Below are 18014 nucleotides of genomic sequence, written 5' to 3'. Positions count from 1 at the left end.
TTGTGAATTTAAAAATTAGGTGCATTGAATTTCTGGCGCTGACTTTCCTCGTAGTTTTACTTTTTTAACGGAAAAGAAGATCGCCCGGGAGCGCCTTTTATGATATTGCATTAACGTAATTTTACATGTAGTAAAAAGGAACGCATAACAGCGATAGTAGGCGGTAAAGCTTTGCGTAGGTAGCGGTACGTACTTGCGCCCCGTTGAATATTTACGAATAGTTCGTGTAAAAAATTGGGAGCACATCTTAAAGATCGCCATCAGCAACGTCCCACGCACGCGGAATAAAACAGCTGGCTATATTGCAACGTGAGATCCCGAGTCCCCGTCTCATAATTCTTTGACTAAGGAGTTGACGCCAACGGACGGTGTCACGTGCGAAGATGGATCGAAACGAGACATGAGTAAGGCACACGACGCCGTTAGGATTATTTTTAGCTCTGATTATGCGTTATAAATCTTGAGCTCTCTTGCCGATTATGTGATCAAACTTAATCCAAATTTATGACAGGGTCATGTATTTTACTGTGTTTGTAACAAAAGTAATTTTTTTTACATAATTTAAACGAATATAAAACCAAATCAAGATTTAAAAGGATACAGGAATATTCACTTTAACATAAAAAAAGTCACCTGCAATAAAATTCAAGATAAGAATGGAAATTAGGATAAAGCTCCTATAAAAAGATAGCAGAGCATTTGTAAAGAAAAATAAAAGTAAATTTATAAATATAATCAATAATAAGAATAAAATAGTAATCTTTGTATGCTATCGTAAAAGTTTCCTTCATATGTGGCATTTTTCCGTTGTCGATAAATATAATACAATGAGAACAACATGACTTAATGTACCTGTTCTCACGAATTTCGTGTGTTTCTGAACACTGTATATGCATGCGTTCATGCGTACTCCGGTTAGCGTGACACTAACGAATTTACGTCGGGGCTGAAAGCTTTACACCGAACACTCTTGATTATCACATACGTGCCTCGATTGCCATGATTACATTTACGAAGGTCGCCGATACATTCCTATTTGATATAATTGCGATTGTTTGTTAAATTGTAATAAATAATACGTAAGCATTATTAAATTACAATAAATAATGGTATAAATCATATGCGCATGTCAAACCGTAACTGCAACATCTGTTATTGCATTGAATGCAATTTAACGCTGCTATGAATAGTACAATTTAACTCATCGATTAAACTGTATTGGACAAAATTATAAACTATACTGCAGTTATGGCGATCAAAACTATATATCCAGCTTATCTTAATCTATTGGATTTTTGGCAAAGCTTCTGAAAGAGCGGTCGTTTAATCTAATGGAATCCATATTTATAGCTTAAAGCGGCGGTTCCTACGAGCTTGCAGGTCGGGGATTAGTGATGATAACAACGAAGTGGTGTAAGAACGTACCTATTTAGATTTCCATTTAATAATATATTCATCATATATCTTCTCTTTAGATAAAAATTTTTCAAAAATAGATTATTCAAAGATACAAAAATCTTAATCAATTAATGATCAATTAAGCAACTAATGTAGCAACAATTTAGTTGTTATATTTAAATGTTTATTTTAAGAAATAGAGAGAAGTTCAGTTATATTGTAGTACTATTTTATAGCTGTAAAGATCAAGGTAAATGATTGGACAACGTGCTCTTTATAATATGCATGACTCACTGTGTAATACCATTGTGCCAGCCAACACGGTACAATTATCTCAACTCCCATTCTCCCATAACGACGGTTAAGAATTAGTTCGCCTAAAAGCAAGCACGTACAATGTCGTCGGACGTATCCCGAAGAGACGTCGTCCTCGACCTTGTCAGCTCCAGGTACCCGCTCTAAGTCCCCTGTTGATCGCTGACGGCGAAGTCCTTATTAAACGCCGTGCAGTCGGCGACTCCAATTTCGAACTTCAATCGAGCATGTCAGCCGAAGCGGCCCTAAAATTTACGTCCCTTGAGTATATTGCGAGCTCTCGTAATCATAACTTTGCGTCTCGTGGGAGTTGTGCGAGCGTGGATAAGGACGCGTATCCGCCACCTCTTCTGCTGTCACGCAAGTACTTGTAACATTCGTTGACATTCTGAAAAGGTCATACTAGTTGGGCACGGTTGGGTGCTGTATATGCTGATGGACGGGTACGAGAAAGAGAGAAAGAGAGAGAGAGCGAGAATTGAGTTAACTGCATCTAAAATGCAGCCCTGCGGGCCGAGCGGCATTACCTATCGAAGAAATTTTTAACACTAAAGTGAAAAGTGAATGTCGCTTATCCCAACTCAAGTTTCTATGTATTTTAAAATTCGTTTTACATCAAGTAATCAGCCCAATAAAAGTGAAAAAATTTTTTAATACATTAACTCTGTAGTTATATATGCCATTATTATAAAATTTTTCAAATTAATTTCGTGTATTAATTTCAAAAGTATTAATTTCAAAGTAAAATATTTCTATAAAGAAGAATGAACTTGAGAATATGAGTTTTGTTATAAATATATTTTATATTAACGAATTAAAAAATTTGTAAGAGAAAAGGTGAAAATTAAATAAATTTTTTAACAAAAATTTTGTGGATACAATCAAAAGAGAAATATACATATATATATATTTTATATAAAATAATAATCATATACATACTCAAATAATTTTTATCGATTAATTTTATTGGAATCACTCTATCTCTATATAATTTTTATTTGAGGATTATACACTTTGCGAAATGTTGAAAAATTAAAACAGGACATTAATTCATAAACAGTTATCGAATTGTGTCGCTCAATTTGTACAACTTCAAACTTTAAACTCGCCATGTTCGAGCATGATGTAGAAATCACTTCTGGTCGCATAGGGACTTGTAACTTTATTGGTTACAATGAAAGTTTGAATTAATAAGGCGCTAAAGCCTGCGATGAACTTTATGACGATCTTATCGAAGTCCCGTTGTTGCACGCTCGTAAACGTAACAAGTACTTCACCTGCTATCGATTTCCTTCTGGTATGACAGTCACGTCATAGAACGATTTAGACTATCGTAGTTGGATATCACTTTTATCCGGTTTCCTTATTTTTCTCCTTTTAATGTTTAATTCAAAAGTCTCTAGAATTCATTATATAAATGTCAAGTAAATCGTTACAACTTACTCAGTTACTCAGTTTTTCGATTTTACCCCAATATGGTTTTTCTCGTTCTATTTTTTTCTTCATCTGTACACACTCCATTTGAATTGCTATTATCGTAATACACCGCAAAGTAAAGCTCATATAAATGGAAAGCTCCACGCCAAGCAAATGATGTCGTTATGGGAATCGACAAGTGACGTAAACAGGTTTGAACATGAAAAGGTGACAGAAGAGGTAAATAATTAAAAAATTCTTGCTTACTACTTGCCGGATCGCGATCAGCACGCGATCTGACCTAAGCGTTGTCGGAGCCATTATTGAGTAGTAACGTAGCTCACTACGTGAGCGACGTTGTCCGATACCATCGGTGTACTACTGCGCCTGACAATAGTATTCTCAGTATTCACCGCTCTTTTTCAGCGGAACGATGTAGGTCATGGTGATATCGCGTTCAGAATTCTTTTTTTTTTCTCATCACCCACGGCGATTTGCTATCCCGCCTCCTCCCATCCCTGTCATCTCGGTCTGCTCTTCCGCTAACTCGACGTGCTAATCTTCGTTATTTCTCTTATAAACCCTTTATGTCAGGTCTACATTGCCGTGGATAGTTTTAATCTTTCACAAAAATTATTTTACACTTTTCCTGTGCTTTATTGCTTTTTATTAACGTTTTTACGCTACGAGATATTGAAGCTGATCCGATTATAACAACGTATTTTAAAAACTTTCAAACCGACTTTTTCCTAACAATAAATTATTCTTTTCAACGGAATTTCTTAATCCTTAATATTAAAAATTTAATAATATTTTGCTTGATTAATTTCTTCTGCACTTGAACTTATTTGTAAAATCATTGGTGTTTAATTAATTTTTTAAGACAATGTTAAGGCTTTAAATTACTTGATAAATGCTTATTATAAGCCATCTACTTAATTCTAAGATGTCCGATAATATTTTTTATGATGACGGTGTCATTCTATTGTGCGAGAAAAGCCCGTATGAATATGCAATATTCTTAAGCTTTAGCCTGATTGTTAAAGCACGAGCGAATGTCGGCAGTCTTCAATTTAACAATAGAACCTTTTGTAACCAAGGTTTGGCTATCCTCTATTCTTTGCGGCACATAATCAGAAGAGGCAATCCGCGGAATTCGGGTTGAAATGGTTTCTGTAGAAACTAGCGGCAGCAATAGGATACCAAAGGAGAAAACGTCAAAGCGAATCAAAATGTAACAACTCTCATGTAGGTTGCAAGCTGTATTGTGGCAAAAATTCAATGAAGTCGTAAAAGATTAAGGCATGGCCATACATCGCAGCGCTTTCATTTCTCGGCCCTTCGTTGTAGCATTTTAATCATTTTACTAGGTGTGTGTCAGTGATATATATTGTCATCATAAAAGAGTTATTGCGTTTTATGATAGCATATTTAAGCAAAGAAGGAGTGGAATTCTCAGCGAGAATATTTTGCCATAATGTTAAAAAGTAATCTTATCTAGGAACATGCAGATAATTTGGTGCTTCGTAATATGATTTAATATGTGTATGTACATATTAAACCATTCTGTTTTATCTCACATTTCTAAAGTAAAAATAAAAGTGATAAAAGTTCTTTTTAATTATTACAAGCCACTGCAAGAGATAGAAAAACATTGGAAAAGGCATCAACATGCTTCTAACAGAAAAAAAGTGTATAATTGTTACATAACATTGAAAACCATCGTGCGAATATTGTTGGCATATATCGCTTCATTGACGTCATATCTCATTCATACACATTCATACGAGTTGCACATTTAATCATAATTGTATAGCCCACGCAGAGTCACATAAGGGATGAACAGCAGCGGCTTACAAATTTCAAGAGAGAAAGAAGAGTAGAACTTGGAAATGCTCTCATGATCTCTCAATTTTATTTCATTCTAATTATTTCATCGGGATAACGTATATTTCTAAAATTACTGAAATGCATTTTTGCTTTAACAAATGAAAAAATCTTTCATATTGCGAATCATTCTATCGCTATTTGTATATATATGAAGAAACGATGAGGCGGAACGACTCGATTATACACTCGTTAACAGCAAGTTCCTCGTTGTGCAATCAAGCATTCCATGCTGTGTTGTATACTTTATTGTTTTCAATCGTTTCATTACGCGCGCGTTTCTTTCATCAATTTTTGAAACTATATTATTTATTAAAGAGAAAATATAGAAAAATGTTGACAGTGAAACTTCAAATTAAAAGTCTTTTCTTACTCCATACCTTTGTGCTTTAAATTAATATATTTGTTATTCATAAAGAAAACACTCAAACGATAGCAAAAAAAAAATATTATTGAAATGTAAAAGCAAGAAATAGAATTTTTATTATTCTTTTTGCTTTTATCGTTATCATGAGAGATATTTCGCTACATAAATTTATTACGGTAAAGAGGAAATAGGAAGCACTAAAGTTACACATTCTAACAAATTGCATTTCTAAGAATCTCATCTTGACTGATTTAATGAAGTGTTAATAAGAAAACCGTAATGCAATAGAAGTTTTCCATCCGGAAGGGTTAACAGCAAAATAAATTAAATGCACTTGGCGCATACCATAAATTCAATATAATTTAAATGCATTTTGCAATTTCATCAACTTGCAATCCACGGACATTAAACTGTTTTAATAGAGTTTATTAAACTTACGGTCCTTCTTGTTGGAAGAAACAGCAACCGTTTTTCCATAATTTAATGGAAAATTTCCTCCGATATCTTCTATTTTATTAAGAGAATCAAACAGAAAGGTTCTATAAGAAATGATATCTATATAACTTGCATTATATCTGTCTTATGTTGTGCTCGACGCTTGCCACTCGAGAAACTTTCTCTCTCCACTTCTCTCTTTTCTTCACTTGTGCACAGCTAATTACTAACACCAACTTCGATTAATATTATAAAAGAAATATCACATTATTTTGTGATATCTACACTACATTATAACTTAAATACCAACTAAAGTCTTTAGTTGGTGTTTAAGTCAATATCAACTAAAAGTAACATAACATTAGTATTATAATTCTGTCGAACAATATAAATATAATGTAACACATGATGTTACACAACAATTACATTGTTGAGTGCAAAATTATAATATAACATTATGTTACTTTTAATTGGTTATACCGGGTAGGAACTCTTGTCTTCAATCTATCATATTTTTCTATTTATAAAGACAATGTAAGAAGCTTTTCTTGATCTTGATGACAATCGATTGAATCTACTCTGTCTTTCTTCTGATGATGTCTTTCTTCTTCTTGCGTTAATAATTTCATTCATCCTTTTTGTTGCAGCGACCACTCAATCAGCAACCGCGTGGACCGTCGTGGACATCCGATGCATTGCGAGTGTGGCGAAGTGACGAAGCCCTTATGACGACGCGAGGAGACGGCCGAGAGTGCCCTGGCCACGTCGCAATCCGACTTCTAGGTCTCATTCACTCTTCCTACCCTCGACCGTCCTTCCAATCCCTCGACTACAATTCTCCCTCGTTGAATTCCGTATGTTTTCCGGTTGCACTTCCGACCGTCCTCACTCGACACCCTCACACGTGTACATACAAGCATTCGCGTTTACACGCAGGCACACACAAACATATGGACACAGGTGCAGGAACAAGAAAATGATCCTTCGATCCTCTCGAGGACTCGTCCGCCGACTATAAAGAGTAGAGGCCCCTGCTGAACGGTTACTGCGCTGTTAGCACATGGTTACCGCGTGGTTAATTGGTACAAGGGTGGTTCGCAGCTAGTAATTACCGGCTACTACACGAGCTTGATGGTAATTGAGCGGTGCAATTGTGCGATTATAAAAAGTATGCACGACGAAAACATATCGTGCATGATTGTAACGTGCGATTTAAAAAAAAGGTACGTACAAATTGGTTATCAGGTGTACAGGATGAGAATAATTTAGCATCAAAATTTATGATGTTATATATTATTATGGCATCATGTGTTTTGTGACGTTTTGTAACTATTAATAATGTTCTAAACATATTTTTTCGCAACGTTATAAAAGATGCCTTCTTAAGCATGCAGTAGAGAAGAGTACGAGTTTCTTTCTTGGAAATTATTCTTCTTTTTGTATAATGAGTGTGACAAGAGTAAGGTATACTTTGTTAACAATTGGAACTCGAGCAGTGCTATGAGACAAAATACGATAACCAACTGTCCAATTAACTCAAAAGGAAAGGAGAAACCGTGGTCCCTTAAAATTATAAAATATTTTATGACTTTTAAGCTTTATATTATAAATAATTACTATTGGCCTATGTGGACACTAATTAGTTCCGTTTGACAATACTGCACGCTTTAAATTCTCTGGACGTTATATGCAGAAATTCAATTCAGCAATCAATATTTGCCAGTCTGCACGACGCAAAGTGCAAACATCAACGAAATTTATGAAACGCTAAAGCGTATAATGCCTCGCAAATGTTTTTGGTAAATAAGAATTCATGCGTTGCCGCAAACAAAACTATGCTCCTGTTACATATACGAAATTTTCGAAAATGCCGAATGAACGTAAATGCAACGTACTGATTGTACAACCAATCGTACTCACACGTTTATTGAAAGTTTCCTGCCACGTATGGAGAAGTCAATGCGTCCCAATTGGTTCCGTACGTGGTCGGAAAAGTCTACGTTTGCAAAATTAGACGAGGATCACGTGCAAGCCCTTCCAAATTTCAGTACCATAATCGCGATTAAATCACCAAAATATCAAGCATGCTAAAACTAAGTGCTTACGTTTTAATAAAATAAAAGAATAACTATATAATAAATAATATTACGCAAATAATATTATCTTTCCTTTATGTATTTTATGTTATTTTTAAATTTTTTTATATGTATATATTTAAATCAAATTTATACATTTTATTTAATTCTATTGATTTCTATTACTTTATGTCATATATAATATTAATTAAATATATGGCTCTGTATGTAATAACAAAAAATTTTTTAAATTATATTAAATGATGCTTTTAATTTATTATATAATTAATTTTTTTATCATAAAGTAATAAACTATATGCTTTCTTTATCTAAAAAAAGATATTTCATTTCTTTTCTTATCTTCCGCAACTCTATCATGCACGCAAACTTTTTTTCTCACACATAAGAAGCAAGTCTCGTGAAAAATCTTTGTTTGCTGAAAAATAAATGAACTTATCTAAAATCAATCTGCGAAATCGACAGGCGCGACTGTAGGCTTCGCGATAGCCAATTTATTTTACTGCCACTAGAAAGTCGTTATTCTTTAGAAAACGCTGAAATGAGAAAGCAGAAAGAGAGAAAGCGAGAAAGAGGAATGAAGTATCGTATTCGCGAAGACGAAATAGGTATCCTCGTTTTCTCGGTATCAAGAAAAGACAAAAATTAAAGCAAAAATAAAAAAAAAATCAAAGTTATCAAAGACATCGATTACCTCGTTTCATTATCGAGCAAATTATGAAATCCATTAAATTTTCTGTAATTCGACCTACAGTCCGCAGATATTTTCTAGCGTGCGTTTTATTTTCTCCTTTGGAAACTCAAGTCAGCCCATTGAACATTGGGAACTTACAGGAAAGATCGATAAAGCAGCGGCACTCGGTCCGCGGTTTTTATACCGCGGGTAGATTTTGATCTCGAACAGGAGAAGCGTCTCGCATTGATCCTCACGCAAAGAAACTGCACGACAACTACATTTTTCACGAGAGATCGGAAACTTTCCGGGGTTTCGTGTTCTTAATTTACATGTAAATTCATGCGCGAGGCACCGTTAATGAAACAAGTGCGGCGAGAGCGACAATTCACGAAGGACACGGACGCGTAGATATTAACCGTGGTCCGTGAATATTAACGGCGATGAATTTGCTTCGGCCATTGTCAGATTTCGATGCAAATTGCATTCTCATATTAATGGCAGCCCTCCTTTCTCCGGTTTTTTAAAAAATTAAACGTCCGAGCGACTTCCGCGCGAATATTGGGGTTTATATGCCTTCCGTTTCCTACAGTCGAATTGGTACTCGATAAACGATATCAATTTCTCGGGTAGCTAACGTCTACACTACACACTCGGAGGCAGTTCATTTGTACGTAGAGTCGCGTAATGGAAGCAGCGCGCCGTGCCATGGCGGGTCGACGGTGATTAATGTACGAGAGGCAGCAGATGCATCTCGCGCCGAGTTAAGTATTACATTGTACGCGCTCGCGAGAAACGCATTCATCTCGGTAAAATATCCATACTGGTGTTCCGATTTGAAGCGAAAACCAAGATCTGCAGGTCGCATTTTATTATCATCGGATTCGTTTCTGGTTTTTGACCGTAATTATCTGTTTGTCGATTCACGCGATATTAATATGCAAAATCAAGAGAGTGTAACGATTTCCTAATAAATTATCAATTACCGCCCGTAGGGAGTGGGTACAATTGCCTGTACCAAATTTAATTATTTCGGAACGTCTACGCGCGGTTAATATTGCTTTACATTCTCATGACTCCAGGGAAACCGATTTATTTCGCAATTTTATTTGTAACGACGTAATTAATTCCATATAATTTTTTAAATCTTTTCATTGAATGCTAATAATACTAAATTATGCAGTAATTTATGAACGCTTAAAGGTAATCGACGAAATCGTCGACAATAATCGCGATGGAATGTACGTCCTGTACGCTAAATAATTTCACTTTTTTTTTCAACCTTGAAGACTTTCCGTATTGAAAACCTAAGTATAAACTAAGGGCAATTTAAGATCGATTTAAGCGCAAATAACAAAATTACTTTGCGTTGTTAAACGCAAAGAGTCTCAGATGTATTTCGATACGATAATCAAGCGCTCGTGCCACACTGTGGTTTTCATTCTTTTTCCATTCTTGCTGATATTTATACATAAAGTTTCATGGGCGTTCGCGTGCTTCTTTCTGCTTACGAAGCAGCGGTTTTTAGAGTCTGAAATTTGCCGCGGCATGCAACGCGATTTGCGCTTGCGAGTTCACTTGAAATTTGCACGGATACACATGGCTACGTGTACGATATGATCTCTTAAGTAAAAAAATAATTTGTGTAAGCTCCGTGTTTGGATGGCTTTCCAGTGTAATGCCGTTAATCGCGATATGAATTTCTATACGCAACGTATATCACGTTGTAAAATCAATTGGCATCACAACAAAATATTATTCAATTTTATTTTGATACAGTTTAGTAATTAAAAAAAAATTAATATTAAACTGAAAATATTGTTAACTCCTTTGTAATGCGCGTCACGCTATAATATCAGTTGGCAGATTCGCGAATTTTAGATTTCTGGCTGAGTCATGCAGTGTCTGTGCTTAATTATCGGCGGAATGCAAAATTTATGACACAAGTTGTCGGCAGGCATGCAGCGTGCACGGTGAAATTATGCGGAACCGGAAGATCGAACGCTGCATTACGTTGTCGCACACTAACGATATATAGTATATAAATACCGCAGTGATTGACGTAAAGTAACGAAATTTTCGATCGGAAGTTATTAGACCTTCGGAATTCACGAAAATAATTATTCGCTCACAACACACACAACTCACGCTAAACAATAAATTGATAATTCTAAAGAAACCGTATAAGAGATTTTATCATTAAATCCATGTGAGAATTATAATCGGAAAATCTTCTATACCAAAAACTCCAGCATGCACGGCTGCAAAATATTCCACGCGATTGATATGAATCTTCTACTCTTTATACGAATTTGAAAGTACAGAAAGAAGCCACCGAAAAGAGCTTCTATCGTTTGAGACTTTCAAGGATTGCAAGGGACAATTCGTTTTCTTCTTCCGCCTTTTGCTGCTGATCGGTCAAGCCATTAAGCGGAATAAACAGTGCGCACAAAATTTTCATTATTTAAAAAGCAATTCTTTTAATTCTTATTATTTAAAAAATAATTTAACATTTATATGTATAATATATAATTTAGTAGTATATATAATTATATGTGTAATTTGTATACGTTCGTTAAAATACAACAATCGAATACTTTGTTAATTGTATTATTTTTCATGCAATTTTAAAAAGAACAAATTTATTAAAATAGTTGCGTGCAAAAATGAATATTTCATTTTTACTCTCATTTCGTTTTTATTCTCATAACTTATATCACTCCGCTCAGCAGCTCCGTTATTAATTACACTCAATTATTTACTAATTACACTCAATTATTTATTTATTACATTTAATTATTTATTAATCGCGAAGCGACAGCGCTGCGCTTTGATCTATACCGCTTTGTTCCGGTACATCGCGCTTCGATAACGTTATTTTGCAGTCGCAACCCTTTCGAAGGTATCTGATTGTAGACACCGACAGCGCAGCAAGCGCTCCAGATGGCTCGTTTTCACAAATCACGTATCTTGAACGAGAATCTGGGGCAATCGGATGTTTGTGTCGCGTGAGGGAGAAAGAGAGAGAAAGAGAGAAAGAGAGAGAAAGAGAGAAAAATCAATTAACGACAGCGGTGGAGCGTTACATGGACGTAAACATACATCGTAAAGTCGCATTCGTTTCGTTACAAACCCGTTCCACTTCCACATGGCATTGTGTCACAATGTTTGGTATCGGCATAATGACATGCCAAGGTGCTCCTTAAGGACCACGTTGCAGAAAGCTGTACCCGGAAATAATCGTCACGACGTACGAACGTCCGCGTGACAAAGGAAAAAAAAGAATAGTAATCGATGGCTCGTTTTTTAATCGGTGCCCATCTGTTGCACTTGTCGACATGACAATACATTAATGCAAATGCATCTCGCTCACTACTACCGTTGTACCCGTGTACCTTTTTAAAACGCAATACAACCGTGGAACAGTATAAAGTCACGATACGATGCAAGCAATAAAAATAAAAATAAAAAATAAAACTATAAAAATTGTACGTTGCGAACACGCGCACGTGGTTGGTAATTTCCAGCTGATATTCTCGCGGTATTTCGATTGAATTTTCTATTGTACAATTATATCTATTTTTGTTATGTACGGATACATTATACTAATCATGATGTGATTAGTATAAGTGAAGTGGAACTAAATGGATAGCGACCTACATGTTGTTGCAATAAAATTATATTACTTGTACTATTATCAACACTAATATCAATGTTATGCATGGAAATATCATATTAAAATATCAGTTCATTTAACTTCTAATTACACAAACTAATTACTACAATAGCTTTAACAATGTTATTACGTTATGTTCCGTATTTTGTGCTCATGCTTGTATTAAACGAAATTTTTTGTTCTTTCAAGATTATAAAATTCGGTCGTCGATTATTCGAAAATGTGAAACCATTACAGTGAAACAATTCGTGACAATTCAAAAGCCGCTTATAGACGATGACGCGATGTGAACAGATATAAAATATGTAGCAATGAACGATTGTCGTTACTTGCTGTTTTTCTCTCAACTCGCGTATTCTATAGGAGAAAACTAGCTTAAAATATATAGATAGATTCGAGTCACTCGATAAAGTGACAATGGAGGCACGCGTCTACTTAATTGATGTCCGATCGGAAACTGATAGAACGAACATTTGGAAGGATCAAGCGATGGCGATCTTGGCGCGTGCCTTCCTCGAAATGATGCGTTTAATTAATTATATGGGCACTGCCAGACTTGCAAAAGTTTAATCAAAAAGTACACCGGCACGGCTAATCAAAGACCCTTAATCAAATCGAGCCGCGGTTCGTTCGATAAGAATAAAACGTACACGTTAAGCGGAATCTTAAATCGAGCACCATGGCGATTTTCCTATATTATACAGGTTGTCTCGGAAAAATGCCCAGCAGTTTCTGCAAATTTATGCAGATCGAGGACAAGCCTGTGCCTTGCATTTAATCAAGCCGACCTACGCAGATTGCAAGAGCACGTTTATCGTTAATGCATGTTCGATCGGCACTTTTCGGAGACAGCCTGCATATTGATGCCGCGAGAGAGCTCTGACCAAGCCACGATGAAGACCGCATTAATAAGGTCACGAGCTTAATGAACCAAAAAAAAATAAAAATAAAAATAAAAATAAAAATACTAATAATAATAAAGAGACGAGCGGGAAAAGGGGAAGAAGCGGGGAAGGCGAAATAAGGCATCTAATAAGAATTAATGACCGTTGTCCTAAATATGTCTAAAGAAATAAACGAGCCGAAACGTCGTTAAGGATTTTGTACGTTGACTTCGCGAGCGACCCGGATGGTCGTGAAGGTCGCTGACGGAGTGTATCACAGAGAATACTTCTTTCCTCGTACACGACACGCGATGCTTGCGTCTTGACACCGCACGAAATTAGGAGGACGAGCCAATGCCAATGCTGTTATATCGCGTGATCGAGGCAATCATCGACGATCAATTATGAATCGTTTTCGTCTGGCACGATCGATGGACCTCCGTAGTCCGCGGCGGAATGTCACGTGGTAGGAGAAAAAAAACTTACAGAGCTAATAAATTATACTTGTAATTAGTAGCGTTTTGAACTAACACAAATTGATTAACACATACTCGCAGACACACGGACTCATATTCACACATGTAAAACACACATTTACCCACACGCGTGTCGCATACATACGAATAAGTGTGCGCAATGTAAACTAGACGAGCTTTAGGCTAATCAAAGGGCTCGAATTCGTTGAATGGGAGCTCGCGGATAAGGACGATGCGGCATGGTATCACTCGTGACTTAATTAAGGACATTAAATAGCCGCCCGATGTTGGCATTTAGCTGGTCTAAATCGCAGAGGGTTCGTTTCTACTAATCATAGTACTGTTGAGTTTAATCGATTGTGAGATACTTTATTATTATACATATGCGTAGGCTATAATGTCGGGAAATCGTATTTGAAAATCGACATTTCTACCGAGACGTTTGTAAGGTGTGTGTTCACGTATGTGCGCGATAGCAATCCGATCGATCCCATTTGGCGATTATCACGTGGCGAACGGCGAAATGAATGTGTAATAACGTTTCAGAATCATTAATGCGTGGATATATAACGAACGTATAAGGAGATCAAAGCAAGAACTTTCGTTCCTCTAATTAAAAAAAAAATCTCAAGAAAAAGGAGAGTGCGTCAAAATTTGCATAATTTACTGAGATATAATTTCATCTGAGAAAGATTCGTCTCTCCTCTGGTTTACCATCTGAACTCCGTGCTGGAAATGAATTAAGAAGCAATTACTTATCCTTAATGAAACACATGCATATTAATGGCAGATGTCTGGCAAGTTCCGCGTCCGAGTTTCGAGATCGACTCAGGGTGCAAATCGTCCCATCAGAGTTGAATGCATGATGCCCTTCGCGAATGCAATTTGTTCTATCGTCCTTTCTCGTCGCGGATCTCTCCTTGTCGGTTTGACCTTAATTGTAGGCTAACCTAGATTATAGAAGTCGGAGGCAATTCCGACGAATGAACAATCTCAGATAAGGCTCTCCTGCTTTGTCATTAAGCCTCGCGGATCACCCGGTCTTGTTGCGAGTTTTCAATATTCCACTGCTGCCTCTCTCTACTTGGAATTTCCTACAATAACACTAGTCGACAAAATTTTACTTTTTTTGTTAAATTGTTAAATTGATCTGATAGAGAGTGTTTTATGCATTTTTGCATAACTGATTTTAAATTTGTTTGCTAAATTCATAAAGAGAATTTTTGTAAGTGACATGCATTCAAAAATCTTATAAATCGATGTTTTTCGATAATTCATCAATCGACAAAATTTTACCTCTTTTATGTTAAATTGATCTGATAATGTGTTGTTTACAGTATCTTTTGCGTTGATTTCAAATCTGTTTGACAATTTTATAAAGGCAGGATTTTGTAATATAACATAGGTTTAAAAATTCCTCTATTTATCTTTTCTGCTTAGAGATCTACAAAAATCATTTATAAAAAAACAGCTAAATTTGACATGATTTTGTATTCGTTATAAAAGCCTTCAAATAAAAAATAAATTTTAATTAAATAAAAGATCTTATACAACAAGTGTTAGCAAAATATGTAAGTTTTTAAAAAAAAAGATACGTCGGTCACAAAAAATTAGAGTTATTAGAATAAATTTTAACTTTTTCAGAATCAGCATAAAAATACATAAGAATCAATAAAAATCATTCATTTAACAAAATCATTATTAACCGATATAATCGCAATTGCCAATTTTTGAAATTGTCAGCAAATCGTGTCACTATGATAATGGCTCAAGTAATTACGTTTGGTCACGGAGGATAATGTCATTATCCCAGAATCAATAATATTACAGATATTATTTCTTTTTTGTAGCAGCAAATTATTAATTAATGAAATATATAATTGGTTTATTTCTTTATTTTTATCTTCGCTTATGTTTAAAACAAACTCTGTCTTGAAGAAATAATAAAAAAACAAAAACACAGCAAAAAGATCGGATGCAAAAATATCGCCGACATAAATGCAAAATTAATCGCACGAAAATTTGCAAATTAACATTATCACATATACTCGATTAAATCGTTCAAATAATTTGTAAAACGCTCATAAAATTTTTTACGCTCGTTTGCAATCGAACGAAATGTAATATTCAGTATTAATGTTTCCAGAGCGCGATATTGTTTCCTGTCGGCTTGTGTCGATGTGTTTACCTGGGCGATAGCGCACAACGCGGTTAGATGGCTCAATAACCAGCAATGTATGCTTCTGGTGACCCGCCTCGCATCGATCATCCGCATTCGACGAGATATCATTTCCTCTCACTGAAACTTTCCTGAAAATCTCGCCCACAGATAGCGATTGGACAGGTGTCAGCAACACATTTCGCGCCATCGAAAAATCTTCTCGTATCATCAGGACACCTGCTCTTCGATTACATCAGAAATGTACGTTTTCATTGACAGAACTTGTCAATTCATCAAGTTTTTATTTTCATTTTTAACTTAATTTTATGGTTTACGTATACTTCTCGGTTGTCCCAAGAAAAATTGTTTTCTATATATCAGATCATGATGTACTATCAACATTTTATTTAAAATTCAAAGACGATATAGAAAAGGGGTATAATTTATATGAATATTTATAAATACAGGAAATATATTAAGAAAAGTTTTATAATTTTTTTTTAGTTAAAGTATATTATTTAAAAAAGGAGTTTTTATTAAACTTTAGATTTTGTTAGTTCCAGTTCTTTTATATCAAATTTTAAATTCGTGATCGCTCTCTCTCTCTCTCTCTCAATTGCTGGACATCGTGTTTCAAATTACAAAAAATTTCTATCACCATTAAAGAGGTGCTCTCCTTGATTTTGTTTCACGATGAAAATAAATACAATTACGTGATAATTCGTCGTTGCCGCATATAAACTGCCGCATAGTCAATCGCGTTTCCTCACAGGAAACTTCGAAAAAAACCCGTCGACGGATTGCTAATTGCCGCAACGAGAATGTTATATACGATGTACAAGTCCTGATTTTGTAAAAGCAGCAAAACATGTTACATCTAGAATAATAAAAGTGATATATATGAGGTTTTATAAAAGCTATCCCGTTTCCGAAGAGCAACTGTTTCTTACCCGATATATGCCTGACCTACCACACGTCTTTCATCTTCTTTACGTCATAGCCACTAGAAAATTTTCTGACGCGCACAGCAGGTTTGTAACTACTACGGAAGTTTCTCGGGAAAAGCAGTAAAATGTCTTGGGGATTCTTTGGCAGCATGCGGCTCCAGGGTGCTGTACCTAAACTGACCTTTCGCTCGAATTTCATTTTATTTTGATTTAAAATCATTCTTTCATTGTATACAGATGCGAAACTGTTGTATACAATGTGAAAACGAATGAAGACGAAATTTAATTTCTCTTTCCTAAGAAATAATTCATTATTCTAAAATTGTATATTTGATTATAAAATTTCAATTCCAAGTAAATAATTTTTAATTTTGTTTCTCTCAGGTTTTCTTGGACTTAAATGTATAAGATAAAAAAAAAATTAAATCGAGATTCACAAGTACGGCAAGAAAATGCCATTTTTAAATGATATAAAAATCTCTGGTATCTCTGGTATTTCTGGTAAAGAAAAGGGTAAACTACAAGCCTTCAACTGTCAAAAGATCCAGATGAGTAATGCTGTTCAGAAATATTTATCAAGCTTTTAAGCGATACGTTATATAAAATAGAAAACACACGTTTAACACTTCAGTGCTCGGTTATAAACCTATGCTGCAGAGATTTAAATGATTTATTTCAGAAGGATGTTCCAAGTGGTTTATTTAAGAAAAAGCAAAAGTTTGCCCTTAATTGAATAAAAATAAATAATTAAAAAAAATTTTTTTAAATTTTATTTAAATGTCAAATGTTAAAAACAGTAGTCAATGCATTCTAATTTTATTTTGTATTTAGTTAGGTATGTGCTGATATCGCAGAGTCGCAATATTTTATTTAATGTATAAAATCGCCCTGTTTACGGGCTACTAAAATCCTAATCTCTATTCATGACAGTCACATATGCAATCTCCTTTGTATTTCCGTGTTTCTTACAGTCTTCATGGCCAGTATTATGTATGTTACGAGCAGTAAATCTACACGTATCACACGAATTTTCCGGAGAAGGACTGTTGGTTTTGCGGAAGCACTATTGTAAATCTCATAATGTTCTACAGTTTAGGACGAATCCCAGAGGTTCTATAAAGCGTAAAACGAGTATTTGAGTTTTCTACTGACTATTATTTCTTGAATCGATTACAATTGTCCGGAAATGACGGTCTTTTCGGTTTTTTTTTTGTGATAAATGTTAATTAATACCCCAGTCAAGTCTTTTAAACTTGGTGCTCTTTTAGGGTCAATCACGAAATTAG

At 35.2% G+C, this 18014-nt stretch overlaps 1 protein-coding gene across 3 annotated transcripts in view; it reads left to right on the top strand.

Moving 5' to 3' along the window:
• The window catches only part of Teh1 (tipE homolog 1 phospholipid transfer protein), a 58476-nt gene that overhangs the window by 22994 nt on the left and 17468 nt on the right, over window positions 1-18014 (top strand). Inside the window, exons 3-4 of one of the 3 annotated variants that reach the window (XR_015544789.1) lie at window positions 6466-7041; window positions 15767-16042. Coding sequence is in view for 1 of the 3 variants with exons in the window: in XM_011066820.2 (XP_011065122.1) it covers window positions 6466-6547 (82 nt within the window). In the remaining 2 variants the exon portion in view is untranslated. Of the gene's footprint in view, window positions 1-6465; window positions 16702-18014 lie in introns of those variants that run through there. The other 2 variants (XR_015544790.1, XM_011066820.2) reach the window with 2 other exon arrangements.

The sequence above is a fragment of the Acromyrmex echinatior genome, chromosome 4, assembly GCF_024713525.1.
Source record: "Acromyrmex echinatior isolate Ae372 chromosome 4, ASM2471352v2, whole genome shotgun sequence".
Lineage (NCBI taxonomy): Eukaryota > Metazoa > Arthropoda > Insecta > Hymenoptera > Formicidae > Acromyrmex > Acromyrmex echinatior.
The sequence above is the reverse complement of the archived record's forward strand: the minus strand, read 5'-3'. Positions and strand labels throughout refer to the sequence as shown.